The sequence below is a fragment of the Spodoptera frugiperda genome, chromosome 8 (genome assembly GCF_023101765.2).
Source record: "Spodoptera frugiperda isolate SF20-4 chromosome 8, AGI-APGP_CSIRO_Sfru_2.0, whole genome shotgun sequence".
In the NCBI taxonomy this organism is placed as follows: Eukaryota; Metazoa; Arthropoda; class Insecta; order Lepidoptera; family Noctuidae; genus Spodoptera; species Spodoptera frugiperda.
In genome coordinates this window covers 2,935,789-2,954,495 of record NC_064219.1, presented here as the reverse complement: position 1 = coordinate 2,954,495, position 18,707 = coordinate 2,935,789, and the positions used below count along the sequence as shown (strand labels likewise).

General features: G+C 34.3%; 1 protein-coding gene across 3 annotated transcripts in view; it reads left to right on the top strand.

Moving 5' to 3' along the window:
* The first annotated feature begins 507 nt into the window (after window positions 1-507).
* LOC118275272 (serine/threonine-protein phosphatase 2A 56 kDa regulatory subunit gamma isoform) overlaps window positions 508-18,707 on the top strand; it is a 44,547-nt gene continuing 26,347 nt past the window's right edge. The window contains exons 1-3 of one of the 3 annotated variants that reach the window (XM_035593175.2): window positions 508-654; window positions 911-964; window positions 15,666-15,849. In XM_035593175.2, the coding sequence (XP_035449068.1) occupies window positions 637-654; window positions 911-964; window positions 15,666-15,849 (256 nt within the window). In that variant the 5' untranslated portion in view covers window positions 508-636. Of the gene's footprint in view, window positions 655-910; window positions 965-4,659; window positions 4,821-8,183; window positions 9,161-15,665; window positions 15,850-18,707 lie in introns of those variants that run through there. The other 2 variants (XM_035593176.2, XM_035593174.2) reach the window with 2 other exon arrangements.

Genomic DNA, 18,707 nt, shown 5'->3' with positions numbered 1-18,707 from the left:
TTGCCACATAAACATAGGCTTATGCTGAATAAAAAGCATGGATAAAACGCGGTAAGCGCGCATTAGTACGTGTATGGCCTGAAATGAAGCATTAAAGTTGTAAATGCATGTTATCATAACGTGCGCTTAGCCCTTGTCATCTGAACTTAGCCTAATATGTCCCAATAAAACAAGTCTAAGAAGATATAGGTAAGCAATCTGTGGTTTTTGACCTACCTCCATGGGAAATAGGACCAATCAATTATATGTAAAAAAATGTATTTCCATTTACGAGTATTATACGTATAGGGGACTTAACCATGAACGGGTACATGGAAATATACAATCTTTGATGTTATTCAATATTCAATACAAATGATGTGAATCGATAGCCAGTAAAGTTATATTAAAATCAATTATACCTGTTGTTTTAATCGAATTACATCATTCGAATCAAGAAATATACTTATCGATTTTTATTGTCGATTGAATTAATCGACAAAATACTTTAATCGTCACATCACTAAGTGCAACGTCAATGAAGTCACGTGACCATCCGACCAATCAGAGCGCTGTATTTGACAACTAAAATGTAAACTCTCCACGCGAATGTTATCAAAAACTTGTATTTAAAGCTTTATAAATATTAATTTAATAATGCCGAAAAAAGAAAAGGTGAGTTTAAAAATAAAAGAAAAAAGTTAGGTCGCCCTAAACATTTTATTGACATCTTTTATAAAAAAACGTTAGTAAACGTTGTCGGCATTTTACGCTTCCATAGTCGTAATACCTTACCTACTATGCCATGTCAGTCAGTTCGTTTATGGTATGCGGTGGTGCATAATTTACGTGTGTAAAATCTCCGCATATTAGTGTGTTGAAGCAAATTAGCGTGTGTTGTGAGGGTTTCAGTGGAAGCTGTTGTTCGCAGGAGGCGATGAAGACTAAAATTGATAAAAACAAAAACGGCGACAGTGAGCCCGAGGTAAGTTGTTTATAATGTAATTTGCAAGATCACATTATCTTCCCGTTGGCACTTGAGTAGCTAGAGCCGATATTTTATGCTTTACGACGTAAGCAATGGCAAGAATCTGCTTAGAAAACTATAACAATCGTAAATTACACGTACAACAATTCTTGTTGGAACTACAAATTGGATAAAACTAGTTTTATTGACTTCGATCTCAACAGGATATTATCATATTTTTACAAACATACAAGTTACTAGGATATTAAAATTTGTGTCTGTAATATTCAAATAAGATTCTTATTTATACCATAAAACAAAGCAGGTTCTGGTTCTCAAAACTAAAGGAAAGTTAAAATATTCATAAGCTTATGAAAGTAAACTACCCATACACAAATTGGTCAAGCAATTTCATGTCTATTGATAAGATTTCAAACTCATTTCTACTTAACCTCTTTGGATATACATCATACCAAGAATACAAGAGTTGCTTAAACATTTCTTACCATTTTACTGTTTAAAGATTACAGTATTTTAGTAAATAACTCTATAAACTTATTAAAACATGGTCCATAATCTTATTAGATTAATATTTTCAATAAATTAATTCTCCAGGCTGTATGCTTAGATTCCATTGAGGAAAAAAAATATCCTTACATTGAAGATATTTGTGGTAACTTTTATTATCTGTGCTAGTTGTTCTATAAGTAGATATGTACCTAGTGCAATGAATAAATTGGCATGATAAAAATAATAATATTGACATTGAATTGTTCTTCCTGTATATTATAAACTGTAAACAGTAGATGTTGATTACCTTTTTTTATTGGTCGCATCTCAGCCACAAGACGTCCACTGCTAACCATAGTAGTTACTCTCCCAATTACTTCCAGATTAGCCAGTTGTAAGCAATGTATCCAATGGCTCATTTTATAAAATGACCTTAGGAACTACCCTATAGAAAAATTAAAGATATTACTACATATTAATTTATGATAAAAGAACTTGCCTAGTTTTTTTTATTTCAACTTTACTATTGTGTCTCCCTGCGGCACCTAAAGAATACTACAAGGCATTAATAAAAATAATAAAAAAAATAAAACTAAAAATAAATAAATAAAAAAGTAATTTAAAAAACTAAAAAATGGTCCATCTTTGTATAATTATGTAATGTAAAATTAATAAAAAATACATTTAAAAAAATACATTAAACTACTGAACTACATAAGAGAATTAGTGGTACTTAGGAACAGGGTGTAGGCCTAGAAACTGGTTACATAATTTACTTGTTTACCTGAATAAGAATTGAAACTTCCGAGGCTACCTAACTACACAAACTCATATAGGACTTAGGCAATGCAGCTGTTTTATAGGCACAGTTTAGTCTATAGTTTCAAAGAATTTGTATTCAAATGATACTGTTATGTTCTTCAGTATAACTATTATGAAACACAACCTATGTTCTTATGTCGAATAATTCTTTGTTTAGGGAAATTAACAGATTTTACCTCATAACTTGTCTGCTAACTCTGCTAAGTAATTATGAAAATATTTACAATATAAATATAATGTATTGTTTTATATTTTAACATGTGCATGTTACAGTTGTTTATTGTCTATAGAATAGTAATTATATTTTATTTTATCATGTTGTATTAAAAATTAATAATAATATATTTATTTTTTGCCAAGCTTAGTAGTAGGTACAGGTACAAGTTTAATGGTAAATTGCAATCTTTAAAATGTGACCTTCACTCTCAAATCAGTTGATTTTAAGTCAAGTAGCAATATGTCTGTCTGTCTGTTCATTAGTAAGCCTATTACTGTGCTCTAAATCATAGCAATGACAATATAAATAACATTAAAAAAATATTGTTTACAAGATAACAACCCTACTATCTTAAGTATTTAAGATTAAAACATTATCTTTGTTTCTTGATATGTGTCATGATTGTGTAATTTTTCTCTGAAACTACTATTCAAGAAAACATGTAGGGAGTCACGTCACAGACCTAAATCTCCTTAATATATTGTGTTAAGGTTCTCTATTCATTGTAGAAAGAGAAACATAATTTCAAAATAGGTGGAGCTACAATCAAAAAGTATCTAGTTAAATTAATAAGCAAAGAGATGGAAAAATGGCTTTTTGCATTAAAAAACTATAATTAACCAGTAGAGTAATTATAGATTTTAAAAATGTACTTACTATCTATATCTATTACCTAGTATAGAAAGACATTTATCCTCATCCTTGTATGAGGATAAGTATTGTAACTACTGTAGTACTGACATGATTACACAGTGTCCTAAGCCTGTGCTAGGGCACTAAAAATACAAAAAAAAGTATTATAAATTATGGAAGAATAAAGTCTATCTCACTACCAACTCTGAAACATAACTATGGGCTATGAATCTTTACCATGAAATAACACATTCAAATAGCCACCTACTTTGTTAGAAAATAAACAACATATTACTTATTTACTACCCAGCTCTTCCACATCTGTTCATCATAAATGTATTTCCTTCGTGCATCCTACAGTGTTACATACTGCATTCATGTTAACATCTCAACAATAGCCTCTGAGCTGCTATTCATATGAAAATTGAGTGATCATTTCTGTATAGAAATTGATGGATGTACAATAGGTTCAAACTGCGCATTTCTAAGAGATTATAATTCAAATGTAATATCCTTCTTACTTGTTGTAAACACTACAGTTTTTGCATTTAAATGTCTTGTTTTTGTTACCTGCTTACCTACTGAACTATGTGCATTATTTAACTATAGAAAATATTAGCTGTATATTTTCTTTGGGTGAAGGGTGAAGTGTAGTGACCGAGTCATATTGTGGTGACCATAATATACATTTTGTCACCAGCCGAACACTTCTCAGGGGTCTTAAAAGTCTATTATTTGACAGCAACAGGGCAGCAATGTGCCTAAGGTTGGTGATCACAGCTTATGGTAAACCTTGTTAGCTATTTAGCAAACTCCCATATGATAGGCCAGCAGTGAACTGTCAGTTCTGATAAGATCAGATATTTGAGAGATTGGTGACTCTTTCCATAACTACAAGTGTCCACACAAATACATTATTTTAATGTGTGCCTTATAGACGGTCCTGTTATTAGACATATATGTGGTCTTCTTTACAAGACTAATTAATGATGTCCTAAATAAATGATTATTTAAGGCCAAGAGCATTCTTGTAAACATTTTTGTCTGCAATGTTTACACAATTTTAGAAACCTAAATATTTGGCAGGGCTGCTGTGCTGAATGACGATCATTTTCTCTAAATAACACCTTGTTCAGTGTACAAAGAATTCCTCACACTCCCAAAACTTCATTTAGTAGGTAGGTACTTAAGATTTTTTATAATGATGATAAGAAATACTGCATCCTGTAAGTATTTATTGATCTTGTTTTTGCTCCAAAATACATATTTGTATGTTAAACATAATATCATAAACTAAAATAAGAAAATCTGCACATCAATCTTCGTCATTAAACTTGCAAAAAACTGAGAGTTATTTGAATTGGTTCTCGCGCAAAAACTACGTATAAAATATGCGGATGCATTCTGAACCTTATTGCGCAGTGATAGCGCATTGAATGTTTATCAATGATATGTAAATAGCTCGGCTTTGCATGTAGGTGTTGCGTGAGGATTTGGCATCTCCCGAAGCTTTACCAGTGCGTGTGACGCGAGCGAGGGAGCAAGCGCGTTCCGGTACCCTCCCCTGAAATATTTCCATATAATTCCGTTGTGATTTGAAAATTTGACCCATCTGTACATACCCATTATTGTGGCTGTTCGTGTGTACTTGCAATGTTTACGTTGGCAGATCTGTGGAATTCAATCGCTTTTGTATGTATGTCGACGTCGCTGTTTTTATTGATAATACTTCAGCTGGAATTTATTAAGTGTTGTTATTTTTAACCGATTAACGATTCAGGTTTTTGTCTCGGTTCTTATTTAAATGGTTTTCTAATAACACACTGAAATACAATTGCAACTTCTGATAAAAACCTGGTGCCGGTAACCTCGATTGCAGTTTTCCTTACTAAGTACATATACAGTCTTATTTTCTATTCGAAGCTACTACTCCCTCTGCTTACTTAATAGTGTAAGATGAATACGATCAACTTCGACGAAGCTCTTGAATATGAATCCTGAAAGGGACACACGACACCCCGGTACGGTCGCGACGTCGGAATCCAATCAATCCAAGTCGACCCTACTCCAACGGGATCGCTTCCACCGATTTCTTCCATCTTTCACCTGTCCATAGTCCATTCATGACGAACGCGCAGACATTTCTCCACATCGTGTAACTGTGCCACTCATGCGCTTATTATGATAATCTTATGGAATAACTAATACGAATTTTCTCGTATATCTAACTCGAGAGTATTTCTGTTATCTGTTTCCATGACGCAACTTTCACTATCGCGTGAGTGCGCTATAATTGTGCATAGATCTGTTTTATATTAACACAATTAAATATCGGTTCGACCTTCATTGTCGGTTGCGTCAGTAACCTCAAAAACTTGACATGTTTAGCGGGAACGTTCATTAACATATTAAACCTACGTATTCATGTTGTTATTCTGGATATCATGTTCCAGTTGGCTGGTTTTCAAAGATTCTGTCCATAAATCCATGTGCAGGAACTAGATTGGACTTCTAAAGGAGTTGGAGCTTCTAAAATTTACTGCCGAAGATGATATTGGGCTAGTCTTGATGTAGTTTGTAAACACAGAATGGGGGATCGCTCTGCTTAATATCTGACGCAGTAAATATTGTTTTGTCATCGTAAACAAAAACATAGGCACATGTCCAAGATTTAAATGTCTCAAATATTAAACTAACTATGCTAAACGATGTCTCGTTCATACCGTAATACGAGTACGCACACGTTTGGCTATATTTAATTTTGTATCCTCGTTAATTCATGTTACAAGTTCACGTTTTATTACGTAGGCACATAATAAAATAATCAATTATGTTGTCATTGTTTACATGAAAAAAGTAAACGATGCCTCTAAAATATTGGCGATTGGCGAATGGCTTAATTAACTATGTCAGTGAAGACTGAAATAAATCACATTGTACCTAAATCTTCGGGTTTTTGATAAAGATCGTATTCGTGTTGCTTGCAAAAGTGTTTACGGTGTTCCACGCGTTTACAATCGAGTTAATGAATTGTCCATTACTGTTAACAGGGCGTCATGTTGTGTGTGGCCTTGGTACGTCATGGTAGCCAATAACAAACAGCCCGGGAAATATGCTACCAGCCAGCAACTGACGATTTAAGCCCGCCTGTCATTCTGAAGCCTACCCGCCACACCAGCGCCTATTCAACGTCGCCTTGTCGAATAAATTGTAAATAAATATTCGCCTCCGATACAAAATTACGCTTTATTTTGTAATTCTATCGCAAATGTAAATTTTATTGTGTTTAAAGTCATAACAAATACATTTCTGTAGGAAAATGAAAGGCGTTATCTTATTCGCGTTCATCTATGTACTTGAACCAAGTTATCTATGTAAAAGGCAGATATGTAAATAGATATTATATTATCATAGTAAACATACCTTGTTTATGTTTTCCATAGTGTGAGGTGTTCTGTACAGTTTTTGAGTTAACCTGCATGTACGAGTATCTGCACTTAATCAAAATGCCGTGAAACTGCCAAAAAACCAGAAAGAAGAAAAGATATTTGGGTTAGGCGCTTAAAGGTGTTATATTGTTTTTTTGAGGCATTAATCTGAGCTTCCCAATGTTAGACGTAGTAACACCCCCTTTCTATCAACCAGATAAAGTACTGATTGCCATAGTCATCATTTTAAAGAGGTTCACCGTTGATCAACTAAAAGTAATGGAAGAGGAAAACTCAAACCTAGTTTGATAAAAGCAACCATCGAAAATTACAAATTAACGCGGCAAACTGAAAACTAGACTCTAATGTGGATATAATAGTCGTCATAATCTATTGTCGTGTCGAATGTGTGAAGGAATATTCCACAATGACATTAGATTCTAGTATAAACTTGTTCAATTAACACAAGTTGAGTCTGTTTACTTTATCCGGATTTACAAGAAAACCCGAGATTGACTATTTATAGGAGCATCGCATCTTTGTTTGCTTTCTCTATTTCATGTGGGCGATACACTGACGTTCATTGCGTTTGCGCAGGTCATCTGGTTTATTTAAAGTTAAAGATTTTTAGCTCATATCGTTATACGGATGTTGTAATTTGTATGTTTCTGGAAGAAATTTAGAAAGAAGGAGATTAAATTCTAGGAATTTTGGTTCTTTGATCTGATTTTTGGTGTTAGAAGTGATATTTTTGGAGACTCTCTATCTGTATTTGGTTATTACCTATATGGATAGATTTATGGTTTACACAGATAATCGATTTTATTCTATTACCAAAATAGTCTCATAAATTAGCACTACTCCATTAATTTTCAGACTCTGATAGCTATACGTTTTTGTAGTTCGGAGAAATAATCGAATTGAGATTTCTCCAATAGATTTTAAACTAGGTACTTATATTACAAAATACTAAAAGAAATCCTTTGAAAAAAGAAGCATGTTGATTTACTGTCGTCGGTAGGTACATTAATAAATTGACCACAAGCCTTAATTTTATTGAGTTTTGACCTAAAGTAGCGATAATGATGTCATGTATCATGTCTCATCTCTTGCAAGCACGTCCCCTTTTAAATATTGCAATGTTATTTCCACCCCATTACCAATTCAGATTCGGTATTCGGCATTGACGGCTAACGAACGCCTGAAAACTTTAACAATAGTCGCATTAGTTACGATTATTATAACACAAGAGTAGTTGGTATGTTTTATTACAGTTTATATTGCCATTTATTATGCCTCAAATATAACCAACGGCAACGCGAGCCAAAGAAAATTACGACTTTTGAAGCACATTTCTGGAATCTTCAGAAGTGTTATTTACCTAAGCTAAAGAAATCACTGCAACTAGCACTCGGATATGTCGGCTTATTGGACCAATTAAAAAGGCGTAGCCATTATTAATTACTAAACAACGATTAGCTAATAAATGCAACCAGGTCATCTGTGTAAAACATAATGTAACATAAGTTGCGCCAATTTGCCGTTTAATTGTAGGAAATCGCTTGTAATTCGACAATACACAATAGTATTTAGAAATCTGATTCCTGTGCGATTAGTTTCGCGACGTGAACGCTTCTGTGTACACGCTTACACAAAATTTACGAGTGTGTCTGATTGTGCTACCGTATATTACCTTGTGTTTAATCCCCCGTTATATTTTCAAGACTACAATAAACAGGACAATTTAATTGCACTTTAATACCCAAATATAATTTTAGCACACCGCAGTGATGTCACATAATTTACTAATAACAGATAAGGCAAAATGTTTAAAGAATTTAAACGAAGTGGGCTACAAAGTTAATTTATGCAGTAGATTGCGCGCTCTGGATCGAGTTACTGCCACCGGATCGTCTCACTAACGAGGTTTGGTGTCTTCACGCTTTTCCAGAAAACTCTTTACCTTGTAAACTTTTCAATCTGCTCGTTGATATTGATTCTTATTTCTTAGTGAATTTACAAACATTACCGATACGGTTCTCAATTGTACGCTATCCACGAATGGTTTCTGTCCAACCGGTGCAGCACTTTCCATATTTAATTCGTGTTTTTTTGTTCTCTTCCTTGTGTGTTGACATATCGACGTTCGGATATGACTCACATATGGTAAACTTGCAGAGAAAGTTCGTGTTTTGACCAAAGCAAGAAAAGTGATAGGTTCACCGGTTCTCGCAAAATACGAACTACTGCGCACTGCAGTGAAACTTTTTATGTGGCATGATAGTAAAAGTTTATTGTTCTTGGAATCACAAAGCGGATTCATTGTGCTTTAGCTCGTCTGTGTGCTTTCATGTTTGTACAGTTTCGTTCGACGGGAAAATTAACGTTTCAGAATTTTATCTTTAACACACAATATTGTAACCGATAGCTACAGTTCAGTGCGTACTCGTTAAACCAGTGATAACGGGAATGATTCGGTTCGAGTGTGTGTGATAGTGTTGGATAAAGTGCAAAATGTTGGTGTCTCCTATATCGGCAGCCAACCTGACCAGCCACTCTCTTTCCTCGATGTTTCGGAGGCGCCGAAACCGCTCACCCGTCACGGTAAGCTTTGATGTCCAAAAATACACGGAGTTGCCAAAATATTCTCATATTAATATGCTAAGTAGCGCACCTTTTACGCTCCTTATGAATAGTCAATATGAAAATCAACATTAATGTAACAAAATCAAGTTCAAGTGCGAAGAACAATTGACACTGTATTGATAATTGGGAGTTTTGGGACTATTTAAGTTTAACATGGTGTTAATAACGTCTAAAATTAGGAAGAGATACATACAATATACTAGAGGTTCTTCATAGAAAAAAAAGGTTTGAATCTGGCCAGATATTCTTTATATAGTTTAATATCGTTCTGTAAGTAACGGTGGTTCGTCTACGTCATCGACCCGAGACGTCTACCGTCTTACTATTCGCTTTACATACCCAACGGAACATTTCGCGCCGACATTTTTTAGAAGATTGATCGTAAACTAGCCAATTATTATTAAAAGGTTTTATTTTTGAAGAAGTGAAACTTTTGTTGGCTTGTCTTATATTAATAGAAATACTTAGTGGTAATCGGAATTTTGCTCTAAAGATTCCGGCTCTATGGACTATAGTTAATTATCAGATATGGATACTCTAGAATGGGACCCTAAGCTTATAAGTTTTCATTCTATTCCATAATTATGTACTCGTATACTATGTGAAACCAAACGATTTCATGGTATATCGTGTTATAGCATACAAGGTTGCCCTTCACATGAAACCAATGACATAACGACAGAAAGTATAATAAAATAGCAGACCAATAAATCTTGAACTTCAGTAAAAATCTACAGTATTCATGTACATGATAACATTTCCAATCCATTTCAGTCCATAAATATATTTTATGTCTCTGCAATCGATGTCTGATTGTCTGTTTTATTTAAATGATACACAATTCCACATGTTGGTGTTCATTGGCGGACTTGATAACAGATGCATTGTCAATCGCCATTGATGCGTCAAGTGCAAGGACATATGAGATCTGTTCTCGCAGCAAAATACATTTATCGAAACGTCCTTCAGTTTCAGATAGAATTGAAGTGTATCGAATTATACTGATTCGGTTCTTGCACCGTTTTGGAAGAACTGCTTTAAATCGGTTCTAAGATAACGCTATTATTGTTTTTGTTGGCAAAAATTCTCAGAAGATAACTGAAATTCTTTTGTCGGATTTCAGACTTTTATTTTGGGTATCTGATGTGATTAGCTTTTGTGTAACTGTATTTGGAACTAAATTAATTATCGCCGGTTAACGATCTTGCTTGAAAATTGGTAAAAAGAAGAATTTTCACGTGTTTGCTAATTAGGCTGGAAATCGATGGATATCTGATTGTGTTTACCGGATTACATTGATTGAATAATTGCAAATATCGTGAGTTTCAATGTCATTAAGGATGTTTGCGGTTGCGCAGAACAAGCTACGTGATTTGGAACTTAATCAATTGTTACATCGAATTTGTGAATACTTTCTGCTTTTTGTATTTATCGCAAATTTTTGAAATCTTTACGAGTTTAGCAGTTTCGTTTTCGTTCACATATTCCAATGGTACATGAGAAAGTTAAAAGCTGACATTTCTTACTTGAATATTCACTTTTACTTGTAAACTTATTAACTGCAAATATTTTAAATAAATACTGCGTACATAAAAGTTCTGCAAAACTAAAATGGCGGTTGGCCCTTTCGTTTTCTCCGCGTATCGTGAAAGGCTTGAGAAATTGATAATAGTCATTGATATCTATAAGATACTCATAATAATATGCGTAGATACATAGATATGCCAAAATTATCACCTTGAACTACGTCAGAAAAGTGTGATGAGCCATAATTTTGACGTGGATAACGTTAATGAAATATGTGCTAGCTATTAAATGGAGCTAAATTAGGCAACCGTTTCCAGAATGTTTATGATTATGTGTGATACAACCCAGAATCCAGACAGCTTTATTTGGGTACTCTTTGGAAATCCCTATCTGGATATTTTCATATAGTGAGCTGAGTAGCGGGTATTTGCAGAGAATATTGACGTATAGTGCATCCCCAACGGCCAATAATGTTGCTGACACCAAAATGTCGCAGAAGCTTTCAGTATAACAATGAAGACAAATGGTTTTGTTATATGTGAATTTATCTGGAATACAACATGATACACACATTATCAGAACGTTTTATGACAGCGCGTGTTGTCATGTCCTATAGCTGTTTTCACCAACCATCTAAACCAACTCTTAACTAAGAATTACTTAACATAAGGGAACACCTAAATGAACCTCTTTCCTGTACTGTTAGGTGACATTTTGAGAAAATATACATAGTTAATTCAAAATTCCATATTTTAATCAATAGTCAATAAAATATTGATTTCACCCATTCATAAACGCTCGACCAACGAAGTAGAAAAAGAAACATTGCCTAGGTGTAAACCTAGAGTCGTTACATGTCACCTATTTTAAGGCTCCTTAAAATTTAACACTTTGAACGCCGTGGTGGTCACCGGTGACCGATATTAGCGGAGGATTTACCTTCAACAGTTTTCTATTGGCAGTCAAAGACTCAATAGAGGTTGATGAAAATAGACACTAACTATAATGTGGGTAAATAAATCGGCACACCTATTCAACTCTATAAACCTTTTAACCATAAAGTTATCGAACCAGACGTTTATCGATTACGTACTTTTCACATCAACCTTGACATTGTATAATAATATTTGATTGGCTCTATAGATTGTTTCTGTGCCTCCCACGTAGCTTTTAATAATTTATTTAGGAAAATCGATTTTGTCTTGAGGCTATTTGAAGAAGTGGAATTAATTTCTTTTATTTAGTGCCTCTTGCTTTCGTGATTGTATTGCTACTGTTTTTCTTGAGTGGAAAAATGGTTGGCTTTTTCTCTCTTGGGGAATTACCAGTAATAAACGAACACTATAATTATTTTCTTATATGTTAGTCTGTAATACATACAATTAGTTGCATCGTTGTAAAATAAACCTTGGTATGATACGGCTCGTAAATAATTCAACGTTATTTATACATTGACATTTGTTACAACAGTGTTTTCCAGAAAACGTAAATGTTTACGGTATTCGCGAGGCACGCCCACTGCGCACCTGCTCACGCGCATCCTAGTCTGTGCACGATTTTTAAAATGGAATTCTAATTAATTGACTTTTTAACATCGGCCAGTAAAGTGGCACGTTTTTCCTAATCGTTTTTCTGATACATCTACTTTTTGCAGATTTACTCTTGATTCATAACTTAACCCTTCAAGGGTTCCGGAGTTACTGCTGGGGTTTCAGGGGCTCTGGCTTGAAAAACAGGAGTGGGTGGTTTTTAGTCTGTAAAAGTCTGACACTTCCTATCGCCTCGGCAGGAGAAGTCATTGAATGATTATTCCCCCTTCAAAAACCCTTGAAGGGTATTGAAAAGAGATGGTATTAAGTTTAGTAGGTATCAGTAACAGTCTTATGGAGCTTTTTATTATAATTGGTATGCAAAATGTTCTTGCAAATCAACACGATTGTTTTATGATTCTTGACTAGACATAGTAGGTATAGACATAGGTACTTACATGTAAGTTATGTTTATTATTAATAAAAACGCTACGTTACTTTGTCTTCATTATGTAAATTATTAAGTCATTACTTAGTATTCTTAAACAAACAGACAATGCATTTAAATTGTAATATTATATCGAATACATTTTGTACATTGAAAATGCTACACTATTCTTTAAGTTATTTTTACACATATTCAATTGATATCAGGTCTGTGTATTTTGTGTATAGTTAAAATTACTAGTATATGTTAGAAATCCACTTGGTGTATTCGCCAACTGTGGGTAACTGTAGGCTGGAGAAAATAATCCTGCCTAGGTATCAAACTGAAAATCTCTCTTCAAACTTTTCCTAAGATAAATAAGTTACCTTCTATAAATAGAACACACCTTCTAGCCTTCAGTCTATACCAGAATACTTGATCACCAAGATTCCCAAAGGAAACAGACAAAGTACTAAATAAAACAAAGTTTTACTATAAAATTCAATGTCCGTCTGTCTGTCGATGTTATATGGTTACGGTAGTACGTAGCTGTGTATTCCCTTGCACACTATCATTGACATTGAGTTGTATTTTCCAACCACTGTCGTGTACGTTCACGCTCGTTTTACCACTACGCCTGCTAACCCCTAATACGTAAAGATGAATCAAATCTTTTATTGTCAAGTGTTATTAGAAGTCTTGTTATAAATGTATTAGGAAGATTTCGTGATATACATAGATACTTATTATATTGTAATTTCACACTTGTTGCCCAAGTAATTATGATTATAACTGAAAAACTTCAATTAATAAATTAAAAGTCGAATCTAAGACATGCTCTATATCATGCTATCACAAAACAAAAATTCTCTCAATAATGTATTCGTATGTATACTCAATGAATTTTCAAGTATTATTCACGACATGTATTACGTGATCTTTCCAGTGCAGGGGTTCCCAACCTTTTCATGGTCAAGGACCTCTTTTATATTATCATTCTTGTTTAGCTAGGTACTATACCTATATTTATTTTTTCTTCAGAGTCATGCTATTCGTTCTCATAAAAAAGTCCCTTTTGGATTATTGATATCAGCTGGTCATCTTCTCTCAGTTGACTCCTTTTACATAAGCTTTAATTTCAAGCCTTGTCCCTGATATTTATTGAATAAAAGCATTGTCTTGTGTATTTTTCTTTTTCGTTTCGCGGTGTCCACATTTTGTCTTCCGCGGACCACCGGTTGGGAACCACTGTTCTAGTGCAACTACAATAGAAATGGCGCCACATAAATATCAAAATGGACTGAATATCTTAGAATAACAGGATTATATTCTCCAATGATTTCAAACTTGAATACTATTAAACAAATCTGTACCCTTACTATATGAGTATACTGCTATGAGTTTGCTTTACGTTTAAAGTAGGTAATCGAAACGAAAACGCATTCGGCGCTCTCATTGGCCGGCTCGAATAAAACAACCAATCAGAGCGCCGAACGTGCTCTTGTTTCGATTACTTTAAACGTAAAACAAACTTGTACTAGTGGTACTGTATTTAATACCAGTACTAACCTCGATCTTGGATTTTTCTTCCATTCGGAGTAACCTTGACATCTCCAAGGACTAGGCAGTGAGCACGAACCGGCAATCCAGGCTTCATAGCATTCGCATTCCACTGCGATATTATAGAAGTTGAAAGTAAAACTATTGAACGATGGAAGTATTTATTAATATTAAAATTCTTCTGTGCTTACTATAGGTATTAGGTAGGCTAGCTTTATATTTACTAAAGAACAAGTTGTTATTATTAATAGTTAGTTATAGTAAGTTTTGTTTAATGTTTGAGTAAGTTTCTATTAGTGTAAATGACGAATTATTTTCTATACGAAATGCGTCAAAATAGTTACATAATATGTTATCGTTCAGTTAGCAGTAACTGTATTGAATACTAGCTGTTGCTCGCTTCCGCGTACTTGTGATAGGATTTAGGGTTTTGATTTTTAACTAAAATAAAATATTGTTTCTAAGATAAAATAAGCCTTCTTTAGTACATCGGTGCAGCAATTTCAGAGATTAGCTCGAACGAACAAACAAACAGACAGATAGGCAGACAAAAAACAATATTTTGCTGTAGGTGTCTTATGTAGTAAAAAGCGACCATTCAATATTACAAACAGATTAACAGACACTTTAATTTTATTTATTATTAGTCTAGACTCTAGATAGCAGAACAGGCCCTTATTATTAAAAATGTAAAATTTTATTTAGTCGCAATCAAAATCCATTAGCTTTAAGATTTTTTTGAACTTTAAGTACAGATCGTTATCAGTATTTATCTAAATATTTAATTACACAAAGATGCGAAGTGTAGTGAACTGTTCAAGGTTAAGAATATTACAGTAATTAATTAGCAAGGAGCTGTAAATTATTTCAGCATAATAAATTCAATGCTTCCTTTCTGAATATTAAATTTAGACTGAGAAAACTAATTTTAGCTGAATCTAGTAACAGATGAGGTGTTTAAGAGAATTATTAATGTTCTCTATAGGGAATTAGGTATGTCTAGAATCTAGAATAAAAGATATTTTACACATAAACTGTGCCTATATAAATTCGTAGCTTTCAAAGTTCGAGTCACATGAAGCAAGTTTTATTCAATGTTTTGTATCGTAGGTACAGTCGACACTCGATAATTCCAACCTATAATTCGAATATCTCGGTAATCCGAAAAACTGTTCCCTTGTCCGTACAAAATCTCTTTATATTTCGAACTAAATCAATACGTTTTTGTACACTCATTACATGTTATTGGCTAATAAACCGCCCAATTATTACAAAAGATTTTTCATTATAAAACACACAATTTGTCATAGTACTAGTTAGCGTCTCTATACTAAATCAATATTTTATTTCCTTACCTGCATACCAAATAATCATAATCACTACATTTGTCACTCTATTTACCCCTATCTATCATCTCCAGACTCGACCAGAGAAACAGCTGTCAGCGCTCGCATCAGGGCCTCCTCCTCCAGCCCCCATAGTGCCAAGGTCGGCTGATGGCCCCCGACCACCAGGCTGGAACGGCCAGCCCCGAAGACATGGCTCCAGCAGGTTCAACGTCCACAATCACAACCAGGAGCTCGTGAAACTACCACCTATCAAAGGTTAGTGAACCATTGAGGTTTCATTATTCTCTTTATGACTTAAAATCGTGAAACGTATTTAATTGAGTCATTAAAATTAATTAGCAGGCCCGGCAAACTTCGTACTGCCTCCAACATTTTTCTCACCTTTTAATTATTTCTAGAAGTCCAGGGAAGGTTTCCTGAACTTCCACAAATAATTCAAGGCCAAAAATTGCCAAATCGGCCCAGCCGTTCTCGAGTTTTAGCTAGCTGAACAGCTACTGATTTTTATATAATTATCTTAGATTTGAACGATATAACTGAAGATGTATGCTATTATTTACTTTCGTTCATCAATACTATCGTTAGTATTTATTGAATCCATAAAGCATCCTTCCGTCTATAAGACTTCTAAAAAGTTATTGCATTTTAAGCTGCTTATATTCGTATCTAAAGATAAAAGAAACGCTATTTAAAAGATGGCTCGTTCGATTTGTATGAAGTACGAACAGTATCTTGAAATCCAAATAGCAACAGCAATAAAACTATAAATAATGGCGATGACTTGCCATTTCATAAACGGCTAATGGAGAGTTGAGTTGATCCAGTGCTATGATAGTCGTTACGAGCAATCAGTAGCTCGGAAAAGTTTAAGAGATTAACCGAGACAAGAACACTAGTAGCTGGCAAGTCTTGGTTGTATAAATAGATTTTTTTTTCGAAACTTGCTGTTTTAATAAGGGCTCAGAGTTCATGTAACTCGGAGTTGCAGACTACCTAGCGGGTTTACCGGGGCTCCGGTTCGAAAAGCAGGAGTAGGAACGGAGTGGTTTTTAGTCAGGGTCTGACACTGCCTTTCCCAAGGCGAGAGAAATCAGGATGATTTTTCTCCCTTAAAAGAGTTCATGTAATTATGTACAATTTTTATGTTTGGGTATAAATTATTCAAAAAAATTAAACAAAAATTTGGTATCACATAAATAATACTGCAAGAACGTAGGTAATTTTGCCGGTATAAATAACGTTTTACTCTTCGGGAGAAATTCTAAAGACTTGATGCTGTTCCCAATCTAATTTTGGAAAGGTACACAATAGATGATGAGCCTATTGTTGTGTACAGGGAAAAATTACGAGATTCCTCAGCTACTGAGAATTTGGAACATAGGAACGTAATTACTCCCGATTCTATCGTTTGTCTGTGAAGGTTTGCTAATGGGAAGTATTAATGGAGATAGGTTAGGAAATAAAGAGATCGATTTCTTATGAGAACGAACGGTAGCTCATAACATAAAACTGTGCCGTATATTGTCCACAGACGCTTCTAAAGTTCTAGCTACACAGATACTGTTTAATCACTAGTTGAAAGAATGTATGTTAAGAGCTTTACATAATTAAGTTTTAATACAATTTGTCCACTATCAATCCCATTACATCACATCTCACATCGACAGCCTCTAAATGGCCACTGCTGACGGAGAAGGTTTAAACATTAATCACCGCGCTTGCCCATTGCGGGTTGGTGATTTCAAACATTTAATCAGAAATTATATACCCAGGTTTCCTCACGATGGTACGCATAACTCGGAAATACATTGGTACTTGCCGTTGGTAGGTTTCAGAATCTCATGCATAAAAAGCGGGCATCTGAAACTTCCGGGCCACCTCGATATCGTCACTAAGACACATCACATACCTTTGAACAAATAACTTTTTAGTCGATTTACTACCTTTTTTGTATCTTCTTTACAAAATAATCAATCTTTACATAATGAAGATATTTCCTTACCAGATTATTACTCGCTCCAAGTTCAAAGACGCATGTGAGATGTACGAGTACATTATACTAATCTGCTTAACTACTTACAAAGCATTGCGTATGTCTTCGTTTACCCACGTAGCCTTGCCACTAAGCTGTCTTAGTACCTGTGTACTATTAATACTAGATATCGAATAACAAGAATGTATATTGTTATATTTCTTACTAACTTCTGCCAGCGGCTTTGCCCGCGGTCCTGTTGGATAAAAAATCCTATGTCTATATCTTATGTGTTATTCCAGACCATAATCTACCCCTGTTCCAAATTTCATTCTGATCACTTCAGCCGTTTTGACGTGATTGAGTAACAAACATACACAGAAACATACAAGCTCACAGAAATTTACATTTATAATATTAGTAAGATTATTATAGTTCCGTGTATGAGTTGGACCCAGAATCACGTTTCTCCAATTTTCCTTCCTCACATTACACTCAAATCGATACCCCGAAACGAAAACCTGAATCATTTAACAATTTCCTAGTAATCTCTACAAGTGTACTATACAACCAAAATATCTTGATAAAAATCTAAATAATCTAAACACATCACCCTCTTTATTATGTAGGTATGTATGTATGTAAACCAATAAAGCATAGCTGCGCTACTTCCCACTGACCCAGACTGCAGTCACCTGTTCTGAGTTCATCTATATGTAAATTAAACTTTGAACTCCGAGCACAGCTCCGGCCAAACTAGTACACATTAATCTTTAATCCGCCATCGGATTTAAATTTAACACACCTTCCGTAAACTTTCTTTTGATGTGACGTCCGAGGTCAGAACATATTTTACTTGAAAACTAGACTTTATAATGGTTTTCCTTGAAATTGGTATTATTCCATGACCATCTTGAAATTGAAGAAAGGGGATAGAGTTTAAATAAACCATTTTGCATATATTTTCGGAAACGTTATTGTTACAATAAATGATTATAATCATATATTTTCTATATGTACATACTTTCGAATTTAGACCAAAATCGGTGATGTCCTATCAATTTTTGAAATTCGGTTATGCTTCCTCATGTTCTATTCCTTACTCGATGCGGATATTATTGTGGTTAGTTAGTATTTAAAT